The sequence below is a fragment of the Heloderma suspectum genome, chromosome 3, assembly GCF_057233095.1.
Source record: "Heloderma suspectum isolate Gila_16-S chromosome 3, 16-S_ref, whole genome shotgun sequence".
NCBI lineage: Eukaryota > Metazoa > Chordata > Lepidosauria > Squamata > Helodermatidae > Heloderma > Heloderma suspectum.
Window position 1 is genome coordinate 330,511,423 of NC_139460.1, and position 26,527 is coordinate 330,537,949.

Consider the following 26,527-nt stretch of genomic DNA (forward strand, 5'->3'; position numbering starts at 1 on the left):
TGTCTCCCAACAATTACCGGGGAAATTGAAGTCCCCCATTACTACTACATCATGCTTCCTTGAAATATTGGCTATTTGCTTTTCAAAAGTTTCATCCTCGTCTTCTTGATTGGGTGGCTGGTAGTAGACTCTGACCACCAGGTTCCTTTTATTCTTTGCTCCATGTATTTTGATCCAGATGCTCTCGATGGGGCTACCAAGCTCATCCTCCTGTATTTCTGTGCAGAGATAAGTATTTTTCACATACAGTGCAACCCCACCTCCCTTTCTGTTCCTCCTGTTCTTTTGGAACAAGTTATATCCTTCAAATGCTGTATTCCAGTCATGAGAGTCATCCCACCAAGTCTCAGTTATACTTATTAAGTCATAATTTCCCTCCTGTATGAAGAGTTCAAGTACATTCTGTTTGTTTCCCATACTCTGGGCATTAGTATATAGAGATCGAAGACGATGTGCTTCATAGTCTGGCTTTCTTCCTTTCTTCTCCCCTCCTCCCTCAGGGATTTTTCCCTGTGGAAAGATTGTACATTTGGGAAAAACTGGACAATAATACTGGGTTATAGCCAGCATTGTCCTAATAGAAGAATGGCAAGAGCCGGCGTTTTATCCACTTCCAGTGGCACAATCGCAAGCAGAACTGCTAGCACAACTAATGCAAGCAATGCGCAATGTTGTTTGAGCCTGATGGAAGTGTAGTTGATTGTGCAATGCCTTGTAGTCTCTCTTGTGCTGTGCCTTGTGGTCTCTCTTGTGCGATGCCTTGTGGATTCTCTTGTGCGATGCCTTGTGGACTCTCTTATGCGATGCCTTGTGGACTCTCTTGTGCGATGCCTTGTGGACTCCCTTATGCGATGCCTTGTGGACTCCCTTATGCGATGCCTTGTGGACTCCCTTGTGCGATGCCTTGCGGACTCTCTTGTGCGATGCCTTGTGGACTCTCATGTGCAGTGCCTCGTGCAGGCGGAATCAAAGTGTTGGATTTGATGCTTGCACAAGAATGAACAGGGTTTCTCAAGCGGTAGAATCAAAGAATCATAGAATAGTAGGGTTGGAAGGGGCCCACAAGGCCATCGTGTCCAAGCCCCTGCTCAATGCAGGAATCCAAGTCACAGCATTCTTGACAGATGGCTGTCCAGCCTCGTCTTGAACGCCTCCAGTGTGGGAGAGCCCACCACCTCCCTTGGTAATTGGTTCCATTATCATATTGCTCTAACAGTCAGGAAGTTTTTCCTGATGTTCAGCCGGAATCTGGCTCCCTGGAACTTGAGCCCATGATTCCGTGTCCTGCACTCTGGGATGATCGAGAAGAGATGGTGGCCTTCCTCTTTGTGACAACATTTCAAGTACTTGAAGAGCGCTATCATATCTCCCCTCAGTCCTCAAGGCTAAACATGCCCAGTTCTTTCAGTCTCTCTTCATAGGGCTTTGTTTCCAGTCCCCTGATCATCTTTGTTGCCCTCCTCTGAACCCTCTCCAGTTTGTCTGCATCCTTCTGAAAGTGTGGTGCCCAGAACTGGACACAGTAGTCCAGATGAGGCCTAACGAGTGCTGAGTAGAGGGGAACTAGTACTTCCCAGGATTTGGAAGCGATGCTTCTATGAATGCAGCCCAAAAGAGCATTTGCCTTTTTTGCAGCCACATCACATTGTTGGCTCATATTCAGCTTGTGATCGATGCTCTCAATGGGGCTACCAAGCTCCTCCTCCTGTATTTCTGTGCAGAGATATGTCTTTTTCACATACAGTGCAACCCCACCTCCCTTTCTGTTCCTCCTGTTCTTTTTGAACAAGTTATATCCTTCAAATGCTGTATTCCAGTCATGAGAGTCATCCCACCAAGTCTCAGTTATACTTATTAAGTCATAATTTCCCTCCTGTATTAAGAGTTCAAGTTTGTTCTGTTTGTTTCCCATACTCTGGGCATTAGTATATAGACATCGAAGACCATGTGCTTCATAGTCTGGCTTTCTTCCGACATGTGTCTGAAGAGTATGATTGGGCGCTATCAGAGCTGTTCTCTCCGTTGCAGTGCATGCGCCTACGTCCATTGTTACCCCCAACATTACATCTCCCTTCCCCGTAGGATTCAGTTTAAAGCCCTCCTGATGAAGTTCTTCATGCTGTGGCCAAACACATTCTTCCCATCCTTTGTGAGGTGCAACCCATCCCTAGCCAACAGCCCATCTTCCAGGAAGTATAGCCTGTGGTCCCAGAATCCAAATCTCTCTCGTCGGCACCACCTTCATAGCAGTCATTCACCCAGAGTATTTTTCGTTCCCTTTCTATCCCTCTTCTAACTACTGGAAGGATGGATGAGAAAACTATCTGGGCCCCAAAGTTCTTGAGTTTCCTTCCCAAAGCTTCAAAGTCTGACATGATTTCTTCGTAGCTCTGCTTGGCGGTATCAGTTGTTCCCACATGGATGAGAAGAAAGGGATACCTGTCAGTGGGCTTGATGAGCGCAGGCAACCCTTCAGTCACGTCTCTAATTCGTCCTCCCGGGAGACAACATACCTGGCGAGTCCATGGGTCTTTGCGACATCCTTGGGTCTCGATCCCACGCAGCAAGGAGTCTCCCACTACTCCCACTCTTCTCTTCTTCTTCTTGTAGGCCTGGGTTTCATCGCCTCTGTTTGACTGACCTTCAGCCTCTTGCTCACTCTCATGCAGGTTCCCCTGTGATTCTTCCTCTGCAGGCTGTCCTCCAGTCTCATCCGCAAGTACCTGGAATCAGTTCCACAGCTCCACTGCTTCCACTGGTGTAGAGCGGTGTCTAGCTCTTCTTCTCCTAACTGTCATCCTTTCCCAAGGAGTATCCTCTACTCCATTTTTCTTCACCTCAGCATTTCCCACTGCCTCATCTTGCTGTTGCTCTTCAACCTTCTGCTGCTGTAGTTCCCCCATTCTGTCCAAGAATTTGTTCTTGACAAATCCATATTGGCTTCCAGTAATCACGGCATTGTTTTCAAGGTGCTTCCAGATGGACTGCTTTATCATCTGCTCCAGACTTTTCCCAGGGATTGATGTCAGACTGACTGGTCTGTAGTTCCCAGGTTCCTCCTTTTTACCCTCTTTGAAGAGAGGGACAACATGAGCCCTCCTCCAGTCATCTGGCACTTCCCCCGTCCTCCATGATTGCTCAAACAGAATAGACAGCGGTTCTGAGAGTTCTTCTGCCAGTTCCTTTATCACTCTAGGATGCAGTTCATCTGGCCCTGGAGATTTGAACTCATTCAAAGAATTAAGTGTTACTTGACCATATGCCTATCGTTCTCAAGTTGCAATCCTGCCCCTTCTGCCCGTACTTCGCCTTTGCCAGGGGGGTCATAGACCGTCTTTTGGGAGAAGACTGAGCCAAAGTAGGAACTGAGCACCTCTGCCTTTTCTTTGTCATCTGTCATCGTTTTGCCATCCGTATTTACTAGCTGAACCACCATTTCTTTCCTCTGCCTTTTACTATGCACATATCTGAAGAAAGCCTTTTTGTTGTTTTTAGCATCCCTCGCTAACCTCAGCTCGTTCTCAGCTTTAGCCTTCCTGATGCTTTGTGCTGGCAGATGGGGACCATTTGGTACAGCTGATTTGTTATAGCAGCCAAGTCACTTTACTTTAAAATGCCTGGATCCAAGATTCAAAGGTAGTAAAGTTAATGATTAAAGCATTGCTCTTAGGGTGTACTTGATTCCCTCGCCCCAGTTTGTCAGTCCTGTTCGCAGGTGGCAAATTGGAGGGCCCATTCTGGGAACTGCACATTCCCATTTAGGAGGTGGGAGAAGGGGCACTTGCCATGGTGATGGTCATGGTAGATTGATTTAAATCAAGACAATTTAAATCAGTGAGTTTAATCAGCAAGAAAAAAAATACTATTTAAATCAATGATTTAAATCAAGCTTCCCATTGAAACTTTTTAATATATTTTCTGAACAATGGCGCAAATCTGTCATGGACTTGATTCTCCATGCACACCCTCTGGCATTCTGACACAGGACACCCCAAATCAGTGAGACGTTTTTATTGTAGCAAGTCCCACGGTAAAAGCTTAATGGTCACACACTTCAGAAATCATATAGCTGATGATAATTAGCTGTAGGCCCCATATGTAATTCCAGAATAGTCAAAAGCTAATAACTATAACTGCTTCAGAGATCCAGGCAACTTGCCTTCCCTGTTGAAGTGTCTACAGCTTACAGGGTGAGGGGCTTGAATGATTCCTGGTGATTCCAGGATGTTTTTCCTGATGTTCAGCCGGAATCTGGCTTCCTGTAACTTGAGCCCATTATTCCGTGTCTTGCACTCTGGGATGATCAAGTAGAGATCCTGGCCGTCTTTTCTGTGACAACCTTTCAAGTGCTTGAAGAGTGCTATCATATCTCCCCTCAGTCTTCTCTTCTCAAGGCTAAACATGCCCAGTTCTTTCAGTCTCTCTTCATAGGGCTTTTTTTCCAGGCCCCTGATCATCTTCGTTGCCCTCCTCTGAACCCTCTCCAGTTTGTCTGCATCCTTCTGAAAGTGTGGTGCCCAGAACTGGACACAGTAGTCCAGATGAGGCCTAACCAGTGCTGAGTAGAGGGGTACTAGTACTTCTTGGGATTTGGAAGCTATGCTTCTATTATTGCTGCCCAAAATAGCATTTGTATTTTTTGCAGCCACATCACATTGTTGGCTCATATTCAGCTTGTGATCGACAACCAATCATACAATAGCAACCAACTGGGGCTACTGTTGAGCAGGGGGTTGGACTAAGTGGTCTTATAAGCCCCTTACAACCCTACTATTCTATGATTCTATGTGAAATATTTGAACTATTCCCTCTTGGCCACCTCTGGCTAGATGAAACAACTATCAGGTGGATCCACAGTTGGCTACAGAATCGGACTCAAAGAGTGTTTATCAGTGAGATCTTCTCAAACTGGGAAGAGGTAATAAGCAATTACAATTATATGTGTCCTCTTATGTTTTCAGGTCATCTCCAAGCTTTTTGTGAAGCCACTTTGGCTTCTTCTGTTGTTTTCCACCTTTTTTCTTTTTGAACTGTTTGTAATTGTGCCTTTAGAACTTCCTTTTAAAAAAAACGCCCACCCATCTTGGACTCCTTGTCTCGTTAGAGTCGCTTGCCATGGGACCTTACTGATCATTGTTCTGAGTTTATTAAAATCAGCTTTCCTAAAACCCAGGGTACGTGTTTGGCTACACTTGGCTTTTGCTTTGTTTTAAACCAAGAACTCCAGTATAACATGGTCGCTTTCCTCCAGAGTTGCTGTAACTGCTACCTTATCCACTAAGTGATCTCTGTTGGTTAGGATGAAGTCAAGGATAGCCGATCCTCTAGTTTCTTCCTCCACTTTCTGTAGGAGGAAGTTAGCAACATATGCTTGGGATTCCTTGGAGGGGCCATGTTTTGCAGAATTTGTCTCCCAACAAATATCAGGGAAGTTGAAGTCCCCCATTACTACTACATCATGCTTCCTTGAAACACTGGCTATTTGCTTTTCAAAAGTTTCATCCTCGTCTTCTCCTTGATTGGGTGGCCGGTAGTAGACTCTGACCACCAGGTTCCTTTTATTCTTTGCTCCATGTATTTTGATCCAGATGCTCTCGATGGGGCTACCAAGCTCATCCTCCTGTTTTTCTATGCAGGTATATGTATTTTTAATATATAGTGTGATTCCACCTCCCCTTCTGTTCCCTCTGTTCTGTTTCAACAAGTTTTATTCTTCAATTGCTGTATTCCAGTCATGGGAGTCATCCCATCAAATTTCAGTTACACCTATCAAGTCATAATTTCCCTCTTATGTGAAGAGTTCAAGTTCGTTCTGTTTGTTTCCCATATTCTGGGCATTAGTGTATAGACATGGAAGACGATGTGCTTCATAGCTGGCTTTCTTCCTACATTTTTTCAAGACTATTATTGGGCACTTTTAGAGCTGTTCTCCCTGTTGTGGTGCATAAGGCTTCGTCAATTGTTAGCCTGAATTTTACTTCTCTTTCCCCCTTGGATTTCATTTAAAGTCCTTCTGATGACGTCTTCACGCCGTGTTCGAACACGCTCTTCCCGGCCCTTGTGAGGTGCCACCCACCCGTTGCCATCAATGTGCACCTTGGTGTGCACATTTTCCTATGTTTGTGAAAAATGAGAAGAAAAATCTCCCCATGGTTTGAACATTTTAGGAAATTGTTACGCTGCCTCATGCTACCGGTGCTAATGTGAAGGTCTCCTCTAAACAACTAGTTAATACCTCTGATAGTAAATCTTGAGTATAGCTGGTCTACTCCCCCTTGTAGTAACCTTCCTACTGTGTGCAGGGTAGAATTCTGGCTCTAACTGTGTTAGAATGTGATGACTCAGGTAAGTGGTATATGCTGTCAGTGGAAAAATAATGTTGATGCGTCTCTCACCCCTGCAACTAATCTTGGGGATCTGGCTCCACTTGCACAGGCTTTTTCTGACATGCTGTTATAGTACCTGTTGATCCTGACTGTCCATTCACGCCCAAGGCCTTCAAAAAACGTGGAGGGCTGGCTCGTGTTGCTCTTTCTAAACAGTCATGAGGCTCGCCTGAGTTCTGTGAGGTATGATGGGAAACAAGCAACACCTTGCAGAAGTCTTCAGGATGCCACCAGTCTCTTTGTTGTGTATCTGGGAAATCTCCCAAGCATGGAGAACCCGTCTGAATTGCCTGAGCTCTGCTGCCTTCTCCCATCTGGAGGAGATAGCGTCAGATGGGGCGCGACAACTGAAACGGGCCTGAAACACCTGCCTCTCTTCAGACTTGGAGCAGAGGCCTCAAAGGTTTATCATGTGGGAACAGGCAGCAGCGTAACATCAGATACATTTTCCCAGTTACTTATAACCACATTTCACAGCATCACATGTGCATATTGTATAATTCGGGTTTTTAAGATAGGATTGTTACTGTTTCGGATGCATGTTCCATGTATTAGAGCCTCCTTTATTTATTTATTTATTTAATTTATTCATACTACTACTACATCACTTGATATCCTAAAATCTCAAAGCAGTTTACATCCAAAATACATATATACAATATAAAGACCAGTGTAAAAATAGTATAAAATAATAATACATTAATGCTAACAGTAGGAAAAGAGAGTAGTGTCATAGTTGATTACAAATCAGGGAAAGACTACAAAATTTATGTATTTCTTTATTACATTTTTATACCACTCCAGAGCCAAAGCTCTCTGGGCAGTTCACAAAATACAGCTTAAAATGATAAATATAAAGACTTAATGAAACATAATGTTAAACCATTCTTTAAACTACAAAATAAAAGCCTGGGAGAATAAAACGGTCTTCATCTGGCACCTCAATGAGCTTATTTATTTATTTAAAATATTTCTTGGCCGCCTTTCAGGGGAGAAGCCCTCCCAAGGCAGCTTACAGCAATAAAATACATAAAAACAGTTAAAAAATTAAAAGTGATAAAAAAATAAAAACAACAATAAAAGCCAATAATAAAACCAGCAACAGTGTTAACAGTCGTAACAGCAAAAATAGCAGTCATATCAAGAGAAGGCCAAGGTAAAATAATATGTTTTCAAGGCCTTCTTAAAAGTCTGCAGTGATGGAACATGGTGGACCTCCGATGGCAGCTTGTTCCAAAGGTGTGAGGCCACTGCAGAGAAGGCCCTCTCATATGTGATCACCCACCTGAGTGCTCTCTTGGGTGGGCAAATGAGAAGGGCCTCTCTTTCTGATCTTAAAGTGCAGGCAGGCTGATATGAGTGAAGGTAACTTGGTCCCAAACTGTTTAAGGCTTTAAAGGTCAAAACCACCACTTTGAATTGGGCTCAGAAACACACTGGTAACCAGTGCAGCTGGTGCAGTATAAGTGTTATGTGATCGAATTGCCTCGCCCCCACCAATTAGATCTTGGAATTGTTGGCGATCACAAGCTGAATATGAGCCAACAATGTGATGTGGCTGCAAAAAAGGCCAATGCTCTTTTGGGCTGCATTCATAGAAGCATCGCTTCCAAATCCCGGGAAATACTAGTTCCCCTCTACTCAGCACTGGTTAGGCCTCATCTGGACTACTGTGTCCAGTTCTGGGCACCACACTTTCAGAAGGATGCAGACAAACTGGAGAGGGTTCAGAGGAGCGCAGCAAAGATGATCAGGGGACTGGAAACAAAGCCCTATGAAGAGAGACTGAAAGAACTGGGCATGTTTAGCCTTGAGAAGAGAAGACTGAGGGGAGATATGATAGCACTCCTCAAGGACTTGAAAGGTTGTCACCGAGAGGAAGGCCAGGATCTCTTCTTGATCATCCCAGAGTGCAGGACATGGAATAATGGGCTGAAGTGACAGGAAGCCAGATTCCGGCTGAACATCAGGAAAAACCTCCTGACTGTCAGAGCAATACGACAATGGAACCCATTCCCTGGGGAGGTGGTGGGCTCTCCCACACTGGAGGCGTTCAAGATGAGGCTGGACAGCCATCTGTCAGGGATGCTGTGACTTGGATTCTTGCATTGAGCAGGGGGTTGGACTCGATGGCCTTGTAGGCCCCTTCCAACCCTACTATTCTGGGATTCTATTGTTGGCCTTGATGTTGTTAGTGATATGTTCTTCAAAATGCTTTTTTGCATCTCTTATTGTCTGCGTCCAAGTAGCAACGGTAAGCACAGACCACAGAACGGACTGGTTTAAGATTGGGAAAGGAGTACGGCAGGGTTGTATACTGTCACCCTACCTATTCAACCTGTACGCAGAACACATCATGCCACGTGCTGGGCTTGATGAAGCCAAGGCTGCAGTTAAAATCGCTGGAAGAAACATTAACAATCTCCGATATACAGATGATACCACTTTGATGGCTGAAAGCGAGGAGGAGCTGAGGAACCTCATGACGAAGGTGAAAGAAGAAAGTGCAAAAGCTGGGTTGCAGTTCAACCTCAAAAAAACCAAGATTATGGCAACCAGCTTGATTGAGAACTGGCAAATAGAGGGAGAAAACATGGAGGCAGTGACAGACTTTGTCTTTCTAGGCGCGAAGTTGACTGCAGACGCTGCCTGCAGCCAGGAAATCAGAAGACGTTTACTTCTTGGGAGGACAGCAATGACAAATCTTGATAAAATAGTGAAGAGCAGAGACATCACACTGACTGACAACAAAGGTCCGCATAGTTAAAGCAATGGTATTCCCTGTAGTAACCTATGGCTGCGAGAGCTGGACCATAAGGAAGGCTGAGCGAAGGAAAACAGATGCTTTTGAACGGTGGTGCTGGAGGAAAATTCTGAGAGTGCCTTGGACTGCAAGAAGATCAAACCAGTCCATCCTCCAGGAAATCAAGCCAGACTGCTCACTGGAGGGAAGGATATTAAAGGCAAAACTGAAGTACTTTGGCCACATAATGAGAAGACAGGATACCCTGTAGAAGATGCTGATGCTAGGGAAAGTGGAAGGCAAAAGGAAGAGGGGCCGACCAAGAACAAGGTGGATGGATGATATTCTGGAGGTGACGAGCTCGACCTTGGGGGAGCTGGGGGTGGTGATGGCTGACAGGAAGCTCCGGCGTGGGCTGGTCTATGAAGCCACGAAGAGTCGGAAGCGACTGACCGAATAAACAACAAAAAAACTCTTGGCCTCTGTCTCCTTTGTCTCCTTTGTCTCCTCTACCACTGCAACTTCCCTGCCCAACTCTTGTTTGCTCCCCCTGTTCACTCACTCTGGTTGCTTGCTCCCTGGGAGCTTGCTTGCTTCTGTAGTCCCTGGACCAGCTGGACCAGCTTCCTCTGCTCTGCTCTGCTCATCTGGGAGGTGGGAAACAGACTGGGAGGCGGAAACAGACTGAACCTGGATCTCCCAACTCCCAGTCCAACACTCTAGCCACTACACCACGCTGGGTCTCAACTGTTTGGTTAGAGGGAATGAAGATGTGAAATCCTTTGTTCCTGTCCCCCATGAATCATACAGTAGATGTAACTGTCTTCAATGGGATTTAGGTTGGTTTTACATGATTAAATGGTTTAGCAATTTTACTAGTAAAGTGTAATGTTTGTGAGGCTAAATATCTGACTGGCTCTGCAGCTTCAAAAGTGACTCCTGGAACCTGTGGACAGGGGTGCAGATTATGTGAAGGACTTCATGTCTCCATGTGTCCCCGCCCCAAGTGATGAGATTTGTTCAGAATGGCCTATTAACAGTGGCCCCACATACTGAGATGTGGTGGGTGGTACCAGGGATGGGCTCCCTTGGGCGGGGCGGGGGGGGCTGCCCCAGAGGATGTCACCAGGTGCTGTCTTTACTGTCATATAAACCAGCCTTCCTTAGCCTCGTGGCTGTTGTGGAGAGAGCCTCTTCTGTAGACACCCCATTTCTGTACCTCCCTCCCCAGGGAGGTCTGCCTGGCACCTTCTTTACAATGAGCTTTTGGCCACTGGGCAAAGTCTGTCTAGGTTTTTGGGGGTTCATATATTTATGGTGTGATTTTTTGGGGAGGCTGTTTGGTTTAGGTTGTGGTCTTGGTTTTCCTCCAGCTAAACAATTTTAATTGCTTTTCTCTGTGTCTGTTGGGATTTATTTTTATTGTATGACTGCTTTGAATTTTGTATTTGCATTTTGTGACTTATTCCATGAAGGGTGTGTTTGTATTTTTTTAGTTTAGTGGTGTCTTGAATGCCAGCTTCCAGACAGGTGGCATTTAAGTGTTATAGATGAATAAAAGGTGGTGCTACGCATGACCCTGAATGGCCATGTCTGGCAGGGAGGGCACCTTGCACAATGGTCTGGGATGTCATGTGGGCATGTCGTTACGCCGGCAGACTGCGCCCGGGCTGCGTGGCAGTAGCTGTTGCCAGCCCGCCAGTACTCTCCCATCTTCCCCTGTTGAGTCAAAGTTGCAGCTACCATGTGGCGGAGGTCTCCCGTGTAATATCTCTCTGTCTGTAACCTCTTTCAGAAATACCGCTCTCAGGATGATGATGGAGATACCCCTTCGCTAGATTGCAGCGGCTCCCCCCAGGTGCTCAGCGAGGGGACAGTTCCAGAGCTTGTGCATGTGTCTGAGAAGAGCCTCTCGCAAATTGAAAGCATCCATGGATTTGTTTCACACTCACATATTTCACCAGTCAAGGTAGGAGAAGGTGTATTTCAGTTGTTTCAAAACATGCTGTGTCGGCACAAGGCCAGGTTTCTAGTGAGAAGTGGCGTGTCTCCTCCTTGCTGTTGAAAGTCATGCCCTTTTGTCTGTCTGGTCTGTGGGCCATCACAATAGTCTGAGGCTCTGGCATTTTTTCTATTTGTTCATTTTCTGCTACTTCTGTGAAAGAAGAGCAACTGATTACTACTGTTTGAGAAATCTTTACATTTGATCAGCATTAAACAAATCTGTTTAATTGAAAGAACTTAGCAGCGTCCAGGCAAGAGTGTTCTAATTAAATGTTTATAATTTTGACTGCTTATTCTACGTCTGCTTCCAGTTGCAGCGTGCAAGGCCATGTATTTCCCCCTAAGATTTTTGAGTCTGTTGAGTTTTTTGTTGAGAACATAAAGCAAAATCTCTGTGATTGTCACAGAGCCTAAAGTAGTGGAAGTGGCAGCTTTCTCTGCATGCTTACGTGCTGTGGTGGGGTGCCAGACGTAGAGCGTGAATCCTTCTGGCAGTAGGATCAGTATCCTTGAAGGCCCATGTTGTGCATTCCTGGAGGTTGGAGGTTGGAGGTCAAGTGGTGGTTCAAGCTCATCTTAGTTCTCAGGGTAGACACAGAGGAGCTCATGATGCTGAGCTGTGGTGGAAGCAAATGCTCATGATGGCTGTAGAAGGGAACCTGCTTAGATGTGTGGGGAATACCAGAGGAGGGTCTCCCCTGTTTGTGTGCACTTAGCTGGGGGTGAGGGCTGGGAGTTGGAGGGAGGGCAGGGGAGACAAGCTTCTCTGTTTACTGAAATATGAATATTGAACCGATGTGCAGAATTTCTGTGCGCAGAGGCTGGTGATCTTCAAAAGGGTTTTTCCCCTGATAAAGCATAAGGAATGCACCATCTTTTATCTGGTTGCTACAGCAGGTGAGCACATGGGGAGCCCCTCCCTGCCTTTGCCAGTCTCAGCAGCACTGAGCCCCTGCTGATTGCAGAGCAGGATTGCATCTGTCGCCTCCACACCATGTGGCGTGGATTTTCTTCACATCTTTTGCTAGGCCTCTGGTGTTCTAAATAATGGGAATATGAAGATGGAACACTTCAGCTTTGAAATGGTTTGTAAATACATCTAGAGATTTGAATTGCAGTTCTGGAAGTTCTGTAGATGTTCCTGGCAAATACTGCATAATGTGGAGGTTTAATAGCTGAAGCTCTGGGAGTCTGTTCCAGGAGTTGGCGCAGTAAGCACCCAGCCCCTAAAGGTCAGAGGCTTCTCTGCTGAATGGCTGGTTAGCTATGATAAGAAGAGGATGTGTGTCTGTTTTCATCCGTGAGTGCTATAGCTCCAAGACTGTGAAACCTAGGGACCTGAAATTGGCATGCCATCATTATAAGGTGACCCTGGGGTATTTTGTGTTTAAAACACACTAATTTATTTTAATTAACGTTAATGTGGTCAAAACCTGCAGTAACATCTTCAGCCATTAGGGGCAGACTTCCTGAACCAGTGCATAGCTTTGCAGCCCGTACGGTTTGAAGCCAGGGGAGTTCTTGACTATCTTCCCTGTCATACTTCTATTTCAAAATACTCACTGAGAACAATGAGGCATAATATCCCCCCACCGTCATTGAGAAAGTTTACCCCCCCCATAAAAATACAAACCAGGAAGGTAAGAAGATCCTAGTAGGCCACTGCCGCTAGGTGGTGCTCTTGCACAGGAAGACACTGCTTATACGTGCTCAAGACAGCCTCAGTAGTGTTGTCAGATTTCCCCAAACTATCCTTCCTCACTTTCAGCATATTAGAAGTCCAGAGGCATCTCAAACAAATGCATGTTGCAGATTTCCCTGCTTTTCCAGGGAACGAAGCAGCAGGGATGATGGCGTGAGCCAAGTTGGTGGAGAGCTTGGGGTGAGTCTGACCAAACTTTTATTAGAGCTCCTGTGAAGACTTTGCTCTGGGGCAGTGAACTCCAGCCTCATCACCACCCTTTCTGCACAGCACCATCTGTGGTAATGCAATTCTGGAGGGGGTGAGAGGCCTGCGCCCAAGCTCTGAGCATATTCAACTCTCAAGGGCCTGCTTCTTAGTGCTTGAAGGCATGCTTCAACTTGGATGCCTCTCTGGCAGTGATGTGCGGCAGAAAAATTTCTGCTGCTTTATTTTTCCCTTTCATAAGTTCATTAGTAAAAAAAAAAAAAAAAAAGGATCCATGACAATTGCAAATAAAATATTAGGCAAACTTGGCAGTTTCAAAGTTGTAAGTAATGCGTTTCTGGTGATTATCCCTATCAAGTATGTGACGGAATACATATATGCCATTGAAATACATATATGTCTCAGAGTGAAATGTAACTAAGAAATAGTGATGGTAAAACTGAAGGTGCCCCAGCAACCTTAGTTGGATTCTGTTGAAATAGATGAGTCGTTGTTAGCATATCATGTACACTTCCCTGGGCTGCTACCGTGTCAACCGTTTTCTGTTTTCTCCTGCTTTAATTTAAACATAGTAATGGAAGTACATGCTATTGGGCAGTATCCAATGCTGCCACTCTGTTTATGACATTGATGTAGTGCTAGAGGTTGCTTAGGTTAGCGACACCAGTGGGGTATGCTGGCATGACGCTTTTCTCTGGAAAACGCATTGCACAAGCATATGCCGTTGGCGTTGTGCTGGAGGTTGCTCATATTGATGCTATGTCGGTGGCGTAAATGGAGCAGCTGTGTTGGATACTGCCCAGTGTCTTTCACTTCTTCAAAGTATTCCCTTCCTGAATTGGTCTTGATCATAATCATACAGCAAGTTGATCCGAATCAATAGGACAGAGTTGCTGGACTAGATGAACCCTTGGTCTGATCCTGCATGACTCTTCTTATGTTCTTAGTTGGTCAATGAAATTAATGTTTTGCAAACCTTGGGGGAAAGTGACCACGTCATGCTGGAATTTTTGACCGTTATGGAAAGCTAAAAGTGAGCATACTCAAATTATGTACCTTGAATTTCAGGAAAGCTGATTTTAATAAGAGAAATGCCAGGTAAGACTCTGTGGCTAGATATACTCATGGGGAATGGAGCTGAAGATGGGTCGGAGCTCCTGAAGGAGGAGTTTCTAAAGCAGGGGTGGGCCACATGCCCCCCTGCCACTACTGATGCCCCCACCTGTGCCTGTTTATTTATTTTACAGGGAAGAAGGTGTGTGTGTGTGGGGGGGGTGAAGTAATGGACTGCTGCTGTGCCTGGTGATCTCCTGGTGTTGAAAGCCTTCCAGTCAATTATGCATTGGAACAAGATAAAATGCACCTTGGGAATTAACAGTAGACATATTTATTGACATGAGGAGAGAATGCCTTTTAGTGTGTTCTTATTGCTGTATTGTTCTATAGTTTGGTTTGTAAGTGGCCCTGTGGATTTGTTTTTATACATGGAAGAGGTGAGATATAAATCCATCAAATTAATATAAGACATTTGTTTCTGTAATTAGCACAGTTCTCATACTGATTATTTTTCTTAATACTTGACTGCTAATTAGCTAACATTTGACTGGTTATTTAACAACTTTTGGGGGAACTAGTCAGATGCCAGTTGTGGCTGACTATCTACCTGACCATGTTGCCACCATCATGTCAAACATTGGTGCGGGAACCGAAGACGTGGAGAAATACCAACCCTATTGCAAGGAAATAATTTGTCGTGGCACTGGGCCATTCGTGCTCTGAAGGGGGAGGAACTGAAAGTTTACGTTTGAACAGGAGGGAAGGGAAGATGCCAGGCATGAGCACTAGGGTCCCCTTGCTGTAGCGTGACTCACTCTCGCTGTTCGTGGATGGATGTGCTATCCAGCTGAAGCTTGAGTGAGGCTTCCAGAGAATGCACAACACTAGCATCGAGTGTGAAGATTTAAGCCCGTTTTAGTCTTTGGAGGTTCTTCCTGCTCCTTCCTTGACATTTCTAAAAAGGATTTTCAAATATTATGAGAGTGACAGGGAGTGATTAGTCAGCATAGCCTTCTGTGATTGGACTATTTCTAGCCTATTGTGTGTGCTCCTGTTTATTAATGAGCCGAAGTTTTTGATGTATTTATTGTATTTATATCCCTCCTTTTTAGCTATTTTGTGTTTTTGGGATTTGGGTGGGATTAGGGCAAGGCAGAAGGAGAGTTACACAATGTAGGGGAAGCTGCAAAAGTGAAACGGAAAGCAGCAACACCAGAACAACACTGGGAGGGAATAGGCCCTTCTGGATTGTAGCTGCTTTGGCCAATTGTATTTTGGAAGTGGGAAAACTTTGGTTACCTGGTTTGGACTAAGCCAGGATCTAAAAACAATGTCATATTGTGGTTTAAGATTCTGGCTGTTCAGAACCTGGCAACTGTTCTTTTCCCTGCCCTGACCAATTACCTGGGGAGGTGGTGGGCTCTCCCACACTGGAGGCCTTCAAGACGAGGCTGGACAGCCATCTGTCAGGGATGCTCTGACTTGGATTCCTGCATTGAGCAGGGGGTTGGACTCGATGGCCTTGTGGGCCCCTTCCAGCCCTACTATTCTATGATTCTTTGACTGGGAAGCCATAATTAATTGACGCATCTTGGCTTACTTTGCGGCACATAGTAACGTCAGAAAGGGAGAGGCGGCATGCATGGGAAAAGGCTCATGCACAGTTTGACTCAAGCCAAGATACCATCTTCTGGACCAGGCAATGGTAAATGTTCTGTTTAATTAAAAAAAAATCATTTAGAATCATAGAATAGTAGGGTTGGAAGGGGCCTATAAGACCATTGAGTCCAACCCCCTGCTCAGTGCAGGAATCCAAGTTAGAGCATCCCTGACAGATGGCTGTCCAGCCTCATCTTGAATGCTGCTGTCAGGAACGCTTTGGCGGCCTCTCTCAGTAGATTCCAATAGCCAACTCAAGACAAAAAGGGAATTCTTTTCAAAGCTTTAATCCCATTACAGCTTAATGACTCTTTCAGATGCTAATCACCAGCGGCCAAAGCAGGGAACAGCAGCATGGACTAAGCTTCATGCAGGCAGTTGATCCCCGTTTGAAAGAGAGTCACTTGAAGACCCAGAACTTATGGGCTAGGGAGAGATCCTCCCTCTTTCCCTTGGGTCCATGGGAGGCAGCCGTTGCTTGCGTTCCAAATGGGCGCTACGTCTCCTTTCTGTGCCCTCCATCGCTTGTCGCTCTTTGCGTCTGCTTCGAGCAGCTAAGAAGCCCCCCTCCTGCACTCCCTCACTACCCGGGTCGCTATCTCTGGAATGTCAGCAGGAGGAATCTCTGCCAGGTGCTGAGCCTGTGAGGGATGAGCTGGCTCCACTCCCACGGATTGCTGTTCCTCCTCAGAATCAGAACTGCTTTGGGGCTCTCTGGGCTCAGTTTCCACCCTGACAGCCTCCAGTGTGGGAGAGCCCACCACCTCCCTAGGTAATTGATTCCATTGTTGTATTGCTCTGACAGTCAGGAATTTTTTCCTGTTGTTCAGCCAGAATCTGGCTTCCTGTAACTTGAGCCCATGATTCCATGTCCTGCACTCTGGGATGATCGAGAAGAGATCCTGGCCTTCTTTGCTGTGACAATCTTTCAAGTACTTGAAGAGTGCTGTCATACCTCCACTCAGTCTTCTCCAGGCTAAACATGCCCAGTTCTTTCAGTCTGTCCTCATAGGGCTTTGTTTCCAGTCCCCTGATCATCTTCGTTGCCCTCCTCTGAACCTTTTCCCGTTTGTCTGCATCATTCTTAAAATGTGGTGCCCAGAACTGGACACAATACTCTAGATGAGGCCTAAGCAGTGCTGAGTAGAGGAGAACTAGTACTTCCCGGGATTTGGAAGTGATGATTCAATGAATGCAGCCCCAAATAGCATTTGCCTTTTTTGCAGCCACATCACATTGTTGGCTCATATTTAGCTTGTGACCTACAACAATTCCAAGATTGTTGGAACCATTTGATTTAAAATCAGAGGGGCTTTTTTTCTTGATAATTTAAATTTCCCCCATTTAAATTTATCCACCCTGTTAAATTACTTTTACGACTGAGTGTTGTACTGTAATGTCACCTCTAGGAGAGACTACAATAGATAGTTTATACCCCCAGAGAATGCCGGGTCGGTCCATAATAAAACAATTACTATCAGTTACTTGATTGTGGATGAAGAGGCTGACCTGGTGTGTATTACTGAGACCTGGGTGGATGAGCTGGGCATGGTGGATCTTGCTCAGCTTTATCCACCTGGGTATTCAGTACCGCACCAATCTAGATTGGAGGGTCGGCGGGGAGGAGCTGCCGTCATCCATAAGGATCCCATCTCCCTCATGCGGAAACCCATCTATCCTAGCACCAGTTTTAAGGGTCTGTACCTTGTAATGGGCCAGAGAAACAGAACAGGTATGCTGCCGGTGTACCGTCCACCCTGCTGCCCACCAGTCTCCCTGCCTGAGCTGGCTCAAGTGGTCTCAGAGGTGGTGCTGGAGAACCCTAGGACTGTGGTTCTGGGTGACTTCAACATTTACGCCGAGGCTATCCTGACAGGGCCCACTCGGTACTTCATGGCAACCATGTCAACCATAGGGCTGTCCCACTACATCACTGGCCCAACACACGTGGCAGGACATAAAATCATAAAATCATAGAATAGTAGGGTTGGAAGGGGCCCACAAGGCCATCGAGTCCAACCCCCTGCTCAATGCAGGAATCCAAGTCAGAGCATCCCTGACAAATGGCTGTCCAGCCTCGTCTTGAAGGCCTCCAGTGTGGGAGAGCCCACCACCTCCCCAGGTAATTGGTTCCATTGTTGTATTGCTCTTACAGTCAGGATGTTTTTCCTGATGTTCAGCCGGAATCTGGCTTCCTGTAACTTGAGCCCATTATTCCATGTCCTGCACTCTGGGATGACCAAGAAGAGATCCTGGCCTTCCTCTCTTGGACAACCTTTCAAGTACTTGAAGAGCGCTATCCTATCTCCCCTCAGTCTTCTCTTCTCAAGGCTAAACATGCCCAGTTCTTTCAGTCTCTCTTCGTAGGGCTTTGTTTCCAGTCCCCTGATCATCTTTGTTGCCCTCCTCTGAACCCTCTCCAGTTTGTCTGCATCCTTCTTAAAGTGTGGTGCCCAGAACTGGACACAGTAGTCCAGATGAGGCCTAACGAGTGCTGAGTAGAGGGGAACTAGTACTTCCCGGGATTTGGAAGCGATGCTTCTATGAATGCAGCCCAAAAGAGCATTGGCCTTTTTTGCAGCCACATCACATTGTTGGTTCATATTCAGCTTGTGATCGACAACAATTCCAAGACCTTCTCGCTTGTAGTGTGGTTGAGCCACGTATCCCCCATCTTGTAACTGTGCATTTGGTTTCTTTTTCCTAGGTGCAGAACTTGGCATTTCTCCCTATTAAATGTCATTCTGTTGTTTTCTGCCCAGCGCTCCAGTCTATCCAGATCACTTTGAATTTTGTTTCTGTCTTCCAAAGTATTAGCTATCCCTCCCAATGTTGTGTCATCTGCAAATTTGAGCAGCATTCCCTGCACCTCCTCCTCCAAGTCATTAATAAAAATGTTGAAGAACACTGGGCCCAGGACCGAGCCCTGCGGTACCCCACTCGTTACCTCTCCCCAGTTTGAGAAGGTCCCATTGATAAGCACTCTTTGAGTCCGATTCTGTAGCCAACTGTGGATCGCCCGGATCGTTGTTTCATCTAGCCCACTTTGAGCTAGTTTGCTCATCAGGAGATCATGGGGCACTTTGTCGAAAGCTTTGCTGAAGTCGAGGTATATGATGTCTACAGCATTCCCACGGTCTACAAGGGAGGTGACTTGATCAAAAAATGAGATCAGATTTGTCTGGCAGGACTTGTTTTTGACAAATCCATGTTGGCTTTGAGTAATCACGACATTGTTGTCAAGGTGCTTCCAGATGGATTGCTTTATGATCTGCTCCAGAATTTTCCCAGGGATTGATGTCAGACTGACATACCCTGGCCCTGGTTTTTGCTCTTGGCCAGATGAGGGATGATCTGGTTTTGAAGGGGGGCGGGGTTCAATAACCCCGTTGACATGGTCAGATCATTCCCTTGTGAAGTTTGGTTTGGCAGTAGCAGATTTTCCCTGCAGGGGTGGGGGACTGATTAAGATGGTCTGCCCCTGGAGACTTATGGAATCAGAGAGATTACTGAATGCTCTGGGGATTTTCCGGCGGATAGGGCTTGCGATTCAGTTGAGGCCTTGGTCTCACTATGGAATGATGAGATAGGAAAGACTATCGATTCAATCGTTCCCAAGCGCCCACTCCAATGCTGTGGACCCTGTAATTCATCTTTGTTTACAGAAGATCTGCGGGCAATGAAACAGGCCGGACAATGGCTAGAGTGCAAGTGGTGCAGGTCTTGGAGTGAGTACGGCCGAAGATTAGCAAATACTCTTCATTGTGCCTATTATGCGGCAGTGAGGATGGCAAAAAAACCTTATTACACCTCTATGAGCCAACAATGTGATGTGGCTGCAAAAAAGGCAAATGCTATTTTGGGCTGCATTCATAGAAGCATCGCTTCCAAATCCCGGGAAGTACTAGTTCCCCTCTACTCAGCACTCGTTAGGCCTCATCTGGACTACTGTGTCCAGTTCTGGGCACCACACTTTAAGAAGGATGCAGACAAACTGGAGAGGGTTCAGAGGAGGGCAACAAAGATGATCAGGGGACTGGAAACAAAGGCCTATGAAGAGAGACTGAAAGAACTGGGCATGTTTAGCCTTGAGAAGAGAAGACTGAGGGGAGATATGATAGCGCTCTTCAAGTACTTGAAAGGTTGTCAGAGAGAGGAAGGCCAGGATCTCTTCTTGATCATCCCAGAATGCAGGACACGGAATCATGGGCTCATGTTCCAGGAAGCCAGATTCCGGCTGAACATCAGGAAAAACGTCCTGACTGTAAGAGCAATACGACAATGGAACCAATTCCCTGGGGAGTTGGTGGGCCCTCCCACACTGGAGGCCTTCAAGACAAGGCTGGACAGCCACCTGTCAGGGATGCTCTGACTTGGATTCCTGCATTGAGCAGGGGGTTGGACTCGATGGCCTTGTAGGCCCCTTCCAACCCTACTATTCTATGATTCTATGATTCTATGATTCTATTATCTTATCCTTGAAAGGTCGCCCAGCACAATTGTTCCAAGTGGTGAAGAGTTTGTTAGGATCTGGCTGGGGCTCAGAGAAATTGGGATTGGAAACCTCAGTCCTTTGCTGTAATAAATTTACTAGGCAGTTCAAAGAGAAAGTCGCTCGTATTCGCTCAGAACTTGACACCACAGTTATCACAGAGTCTGGGGAAGTGTCCAGTGTTCCTTCTGGTTGTGTTTCCTGGAATTCGTTTCAGTTGTTGCAGCCTGATGATGTGGATAAGATGCTTGAATCAGTCCGTCCCACCACATGTAAGCCTGACCCTTCCCCATCTTGGTTAATAGGTTCTAGCAGGGGTGGATTGATTGGGTGGGTCCAGGAGGTGGTAAACGCTTCACTCTGTCAGGGGGTGGTGCCTGCCGCCTTGAGAGAGGCTATAGTGCACGCTCCCTGAATAGAACCCAGAGGTGTGTGAGAACTATCACCCCATTGCTACCATCCCCTTTTTAGGCAAGGTGCTTGAGCGTGTGGTGGCTGGGCAGCTTCAGACGTTCTTGGAGGAAACTATTTATTTTCTAGGCTGTTCACAAACATTAAAACCAAAGAGCACAGGATAAAACAATATAAAATATAAAAGCATTAAAACCACAATATAACAATACAACCAGAATAAAACCAGGCAGCAATGCAGAGATTTAGAATACAGATTTAAAACACCAAGGCTAAAAGACTATGAATCTAAAATGCATGGGAGGATAAAATGGTCTTCACCTGGCGCCTGAAGGAATAAAATGTAGGTGCCAGGCAAACCTCTCTAGGGAGCTCATTCCACAGCTAGGTTGTGTCTGCCACAGCAGAAAAGGCCCTCCTCCTGGTAGCCACCCGCCTCACTTCCTTTGGCAGGGGCTCATGGAGAAGGGCCGCTGACGATGATCTTAAGGTCCGGGCAGGCATATATAGGAGGAGGCGATCCTTCAGATAACCTGGCCCCAAGCCGTTAAGGGCTTTGAATGTTAATACCAGCACTTTGAATCGGGCCCGGAAATGGACTGGCAGCCAGTGCAGCTGGAAAAGTACTGGCATAATGTGATCTTGTTGGCCAGTCCCTGTTAACAATCCTGCTGCCCTATTTTGGACCAGCTGAAGTTTTTTATTTTATTTTATTTTATTTTATTTATTTATTTATTTATTAATTCATTCATTCATTCTTTCATTCATTTCATTTCTATACTGCCCAATAGCCGAAGCACTCTGGGCGGTTCACAGAAAAGTTTCAAGACTGTTTTCAAAGGCAGCCCCTTTATAACGGATAAGGGTGTAGTTGGTATACCAGCCTAAGCTGATAAAAAGTGCTCCATGCCACTGAGTTCACCTGTACCTCAAGTGACAGTTCTGGGTCCAAGAGCACCCCCAAACTACGAACGTGATCCTTTAGGGGGAGAGCAACCCCCTCCAGAACAGGCTGAGTATCACCTAGCCGGGCAGACGAACCACCCACTAACAGCACCTCCGTCTCATCTGGATTGAGTTTCAGTTTATTGGCCCTCATCTAGTCCATTGCTGTGCCCAGGCCCTGATTCAGAACAGCCGCTGCCTCACCTGGTTTTGATGAGAAAGAGAGGCAGAGCTGGGTGTCATCCGCATATTGATGGTGCCTCAGCCCACACCTCCAGTTAACCTCCCCCGGCAGTTTCATGTAGATGTTGAACAGCATGGGGGATAAAAGAGAGCCCTGTGGAACCCTATGGCACAAGTGCCAAGGCATAATCATACTATTCTATGATTCTATGGCGTAATTGCCATGGCGGAGAGCAATAATCCCCCAGCTCCACCTTCTGGAATAGGCCATCCAAGTAAGAGCAGTGCAGTGCCTCCAACTCCCAACCCAGACAACCTATCCAGAAGGATACTATGGTCAATGGGATCGAAAGCCACCGAGAGGTCCAGGAGAATCAACAGGATCGCACTCCCGCTGTCCCTCTCCCGGCAGTGGTCATCCCACAGGGCGACCAAGGCAGTTTCCGTTCCAAAACCAGGCCTGAAGCCGATTGAAATGGATCTAGATAATCCGTTTCATTCAACAGTGCCTGGAGCTGTCCTGCAACCACCCGCTGAAGCATCTTGCCCAGGAAGGGGATGTTGGCCACTGGCCTATACCAACAAAGTGGAGGAGGAGGTGCAGGGATTGCTGATCAGATTTGCAGAGGACACAAAATTGGGTGGGATAGCTAATACCCTGGAAGACAGAAACAAAATTCAGAGCTGTCCTGCAACCACCCACTCAAGCACCTTGGCCAGGAAGGGGATGTTGGCCACTGGCCTACAATTGTTAACGTCATCCAGGTCCAGGTTAGGCTTATTCAGGAGTGGCGTGATTACCGTCTCTTTTAAAGCACCACTCCCTCTCTCAAGGAGGAATTTGCAGCCTCCTGGACCCAGCTGGATATCCCCTTCTTATTTGATATGATAAGCCATGAAGGGCAAGGGTCAAACACACAGGTGGTCGACAGGACTTGGCCAAACCCCTTGTTTCCATCCTCAGCCCTCACTAACTGAAACTCATCCAATAATACTAGACCAGACGGTGCTCTGAATGCCTCTGCTGATGGAACTGCATTAATCATGGTGTCGTAGTGTCCAAATCATAATGAATCTCAGTGACTTTTATCTTCAAAGTGCCATGCAAACTCGTCACAGCGTGCAACCGAGGGTTCCTCAGTCTCTATCCCTGGCCCAGAATGTAACAGGCCATCACCCAGTTGGAAAAGCTTCACTGGACGACACTGAGAAGATGCAGCAATGGAGGAAAAGAACTCCCTCTTTGCCATCCTCACTGCCACAGAGTAGGCTCGATAATGAGCCCTAACCTGTGTTTGGTCAGACTTGGCACGAGTTTTCCTCCACCTGCGTTCTAGCCGTCTCCCCTCTTGCTTCATTGTCCTCAGCTTGCGTGTATATCAAGGAGCTGGCCGGGCCATTCTCGGGAAGAGGGCACTTGGGCGTGATGATGCCAACCGCCCGAGTCATCTCTGCATTCCACAGAGCGACCTGGGCTTCAACAGGACCACCAGCCATACCAGCAGGAATCATAGAATCATAGAATAGTAGGTTTGGAAGGGGCCTAGAAGGCCATCGAGTCCAACCCCCTGCTCAATGCAGGAATCCAAGTCAGAGGAGGGCAACAAAGATGATCAGAGGACTGGAAACAAAGCCTTATGAAGAGAGACTGAAAGAACTGGGCATGTTTAGCCTTGAGAAGAGAAGACTGAGGGGAGATATGATAGCACTCTTCAAGTACTTGAAAGGTTGTCACAGAGAAGAAGGCCAGGATCTCTTCTCCATCATCCCAGAGTGCAGGACACGGAATCATGGGCTCAAGTGACAGGAAGCCGGATTCCGGCTGAACATCAGGAAAAACGTCCTGACTGTTAGAACAATACGACAATGGAACCAATTACCTAAGGAGGTGGTGGGCTCTCCCACACTGGAGGCCTTCAAGACGAGGCTGGACAGCCAGCCATCTGTCAGGGATGCTCTGACTTGGATTCCTGCATTGAGCAGGGGGTTGGACTTGATGGCCTTGTAGGCCCCTTCCAACCCTACTATTCTATGATGCTATGATCCCTCCATCTTGCCCTTGGTCGGCCCCTCTTCCTTTTGCCTTCCACTTTCCTAGCCTCAGCATCTTCTCCAGGGTATCCTGTCTTCTCATTATGTGGCCAAAGTACTTCAGTTTTGCCTTTAATATCATTCTCTCCAGTGAGCAGTCTGGCTTGATTTCCTGGAGTATGGACTGGTTTGATCTTCTTGCAGTCCAAGGCACTCTCAGAATTTTCCTCCAGCACCACCGTTCAAAAGCATCTATCTTCCTTTGCTCAGCCTTCCTTATGGTCCAGCTCTTGCAGCCATAGATTACTATGGGGAATACCATTGCTTTAATGATGCGGACCTTTGTTGTCAGTTAGTGTGATGTCTCTGCTCTTCACTATTTTATCAAGATTTGTCATTGCTGTCCTCCCAAGAAGTAAACGTCTTCTGATTTCCTGGCTGCAGGCAGCGTCTGCAGTCATCTTTGTGCCTAGAAAGACAAAGTCTGTCACTGCCTCCACGTTTTCTCCCTCTTATTTGCCAGTTATTAATCAAGCTGGTTACCATAATCTTGGTTTTTTTGATGTTTAACTGCAACCGAGTTTTTGCACTTTCTTCTTTCACCTTCGTCATCAGGTTCCTCAGGTCCTTGCTTTCAGCCATCAAAGTGGTATCATCTGAATATCGGAGATTGTTAACGTTTCTTCCAGCGATTTAAACTCCAGCCTTGGCTTCATCAAGTCCAGCACGTCGCATGATGTGTTCTGTGTATACGTTGAATAGGTAGGGTGAGAGTATACAACCCTGCCGTACTCCTTTCCCAATCTTAAATCAGTTCGTTGTTCCATGGTCTGTTCCGTTGCTCCTTGATCGTTATACAGATTCGTCAGGAGGCAGACAAGATGATTTGGTATCCCCATACCACCAAGAACTTGCCACAATTTGTGATGATCCACACAGTCAAAGGCTTTAGAATAGTCAAAAAAACAGAAATAGATGTTTTTCTGAAACTCCCTGGCTTTCTCCATTCTCCAGCGGATATTGGCAATTTGGTCTCTAGTTCCTCTGCCATTTCTAAACCCAGCTTGTACATCTGGCAATTCTCGTTCCATGAATTGCTGGAGTCTACCTTGCAAGATCTTGAGCACTACCTTCCTGGCATGTGAAATAAGTGCCACTGTTCTATAGTTGGAACATTCTTTGGTGCTTCCCTTTTTTGGTATGGGGATATAGAATCATAGAACCATAGAATAGTAGGGTTGGAAGGGGTCTATAAGGCCATCGAGTCCAACCCCCTGCTCAATGCAGGAATCCAAGTCAGAGCATCCCTGACAGATGGCTGTCCAGCCTTGTCTTGAATGCCTCCAGTGTGGGAGAGCCCACCACCTCCCTAGGGAATGGGTTCCACTGTTGTATTGCTCTAACAGTCAGGAAGTTTTTCCTGATATTCAGCTGGAATCTGGCTTCCTGTCACTTGAGCCCATTATTCTGTGGGTATAAGTGAGCTCGTTCTCAGCTTTAGCCTTCCTGATGCCATCCCTGCCATTCTGTGCTACCTGCCTGTACTCTTGCCTTCTTTCCACTTCCTGTATGTGTCTTTTTTTGTTTTCAGGTCATCCCTAAGCTTTTTGTGAAGCCACATTGGCTTCTTCTGTTGTCTTCCAGCTTTTTTTCTTGTTGGAATTGTTTGTAATTGTGCCTTGAGAATTTCCTTTTTTAAAAGCTCCCACCCATCTTGGACTCCTTTTCTCATTAGCGTCGCTTGCCATGGGACCTTACTGATCATTGTTCTGAGTTTATTAAAATCAGCTTTCCTAAAATCCAGGGTATGCGTTTGACTACCCTCGGCTTTTGCTTCCCTTAGAATCAAGAACTCAAGTGCAACATGGTCGCTTTCCCCCAGAGTTCCTGTAACTGCTACTTTATCCACTAAGTCATCTCTGTTGGTTCGGATCAAGCCGATCCTCTAGTTCCTTCCTCTACTTTCTGTAGGAGGAAGTTATCCGCCACACAAGTCAGGAATTTTCTGGAGGGGCCATGTTTTGCAGAATTTGTCTCCCAACGAATATCGGGGAAATTAAAGTCCCTCATTACTACTACATCATGCTCCCCTGAAACATTGGCTATTTGTTTTTCAAAAGTTTCATCCTCGTCTTCTCCTTGGTTGGGTGACCGGTAGTAGACTCCGACCACGAGGTTCCTTTTATTCTGTGCTCCATGTATTTTGATCCAGATGTTCTTGATGGGGCTACCAAGGTCCTCCTCCTGTATTTCTGTACAGAGATATGTATTTTTCACATACAGTGCAACCCCACCTCCCTTTCTGTTCCTCCTGTTCTTTTTGAACAAGTTATATCCTTCAAATGCTGTATTCCAGTCATGAGAGTCATCCCACCAAGTCTCAGTTATACCTATCAGGTCATAATTTCCCTCCTTTATTAAGAGTTCAAGTTCATTCTGTTTGTTTCCCATGCTCTGGGCAATAGTATATAGACATCGAAGACCATGTGCTTCATAGTCTGGCTCTCTTCCTACATGTGTCTGAAGACTATGATTGGGCGCTATCAGAGCTGTTCTCCCTGTTGCAGTGCATGCGCCTACATACTTTGTTACCCCCAACATTACATCTCCCTTCCCCATAGGATTCAGTTTAAAGCCCTCCTGATGAAGTTCTTCATGCTGTGGTTGATCAATATAAGTTGATTTTTTCCAATCTATTGGCCATTCTT

At 46.2% G+C, this 26,527-nt stretch overlaps 1 protein-coding gene across 12 annotated transcripts in view; it reads left to right on the forward strand.

Annotated features, from left to right (window-relative positions):
* DLG1 (discs large MAGUK scaffold protein 1) overlaps positions 1 to 26,527 on the forward strand; it is a 274,255-nt gene that overhangs the window by 66,830 nt on the left and 180,898 nt on the right. For 8 of the 12 annotated variants that reach the window (XM_084847865.1, XM_084847867.1, XM_084847871.1 and 5 more), the window contains exon 4: positions 10,925 to 11,098. In XM_084847865.1, coding sequence (XP_084703991.1) covers positions 10,925 to 11,098 — 174 coding nt within the window. Of the gene's footprint in view, positions 1 to 10,924; positions 12,219 to 12,901; positions 13,016 to 26,527 lie in introns of those variants that run through there. The other 4 variants (XM_084847875.1, XM_084847877.1, XM_084847873.1 and 1 more) reach the window with 3 other exon arrangements.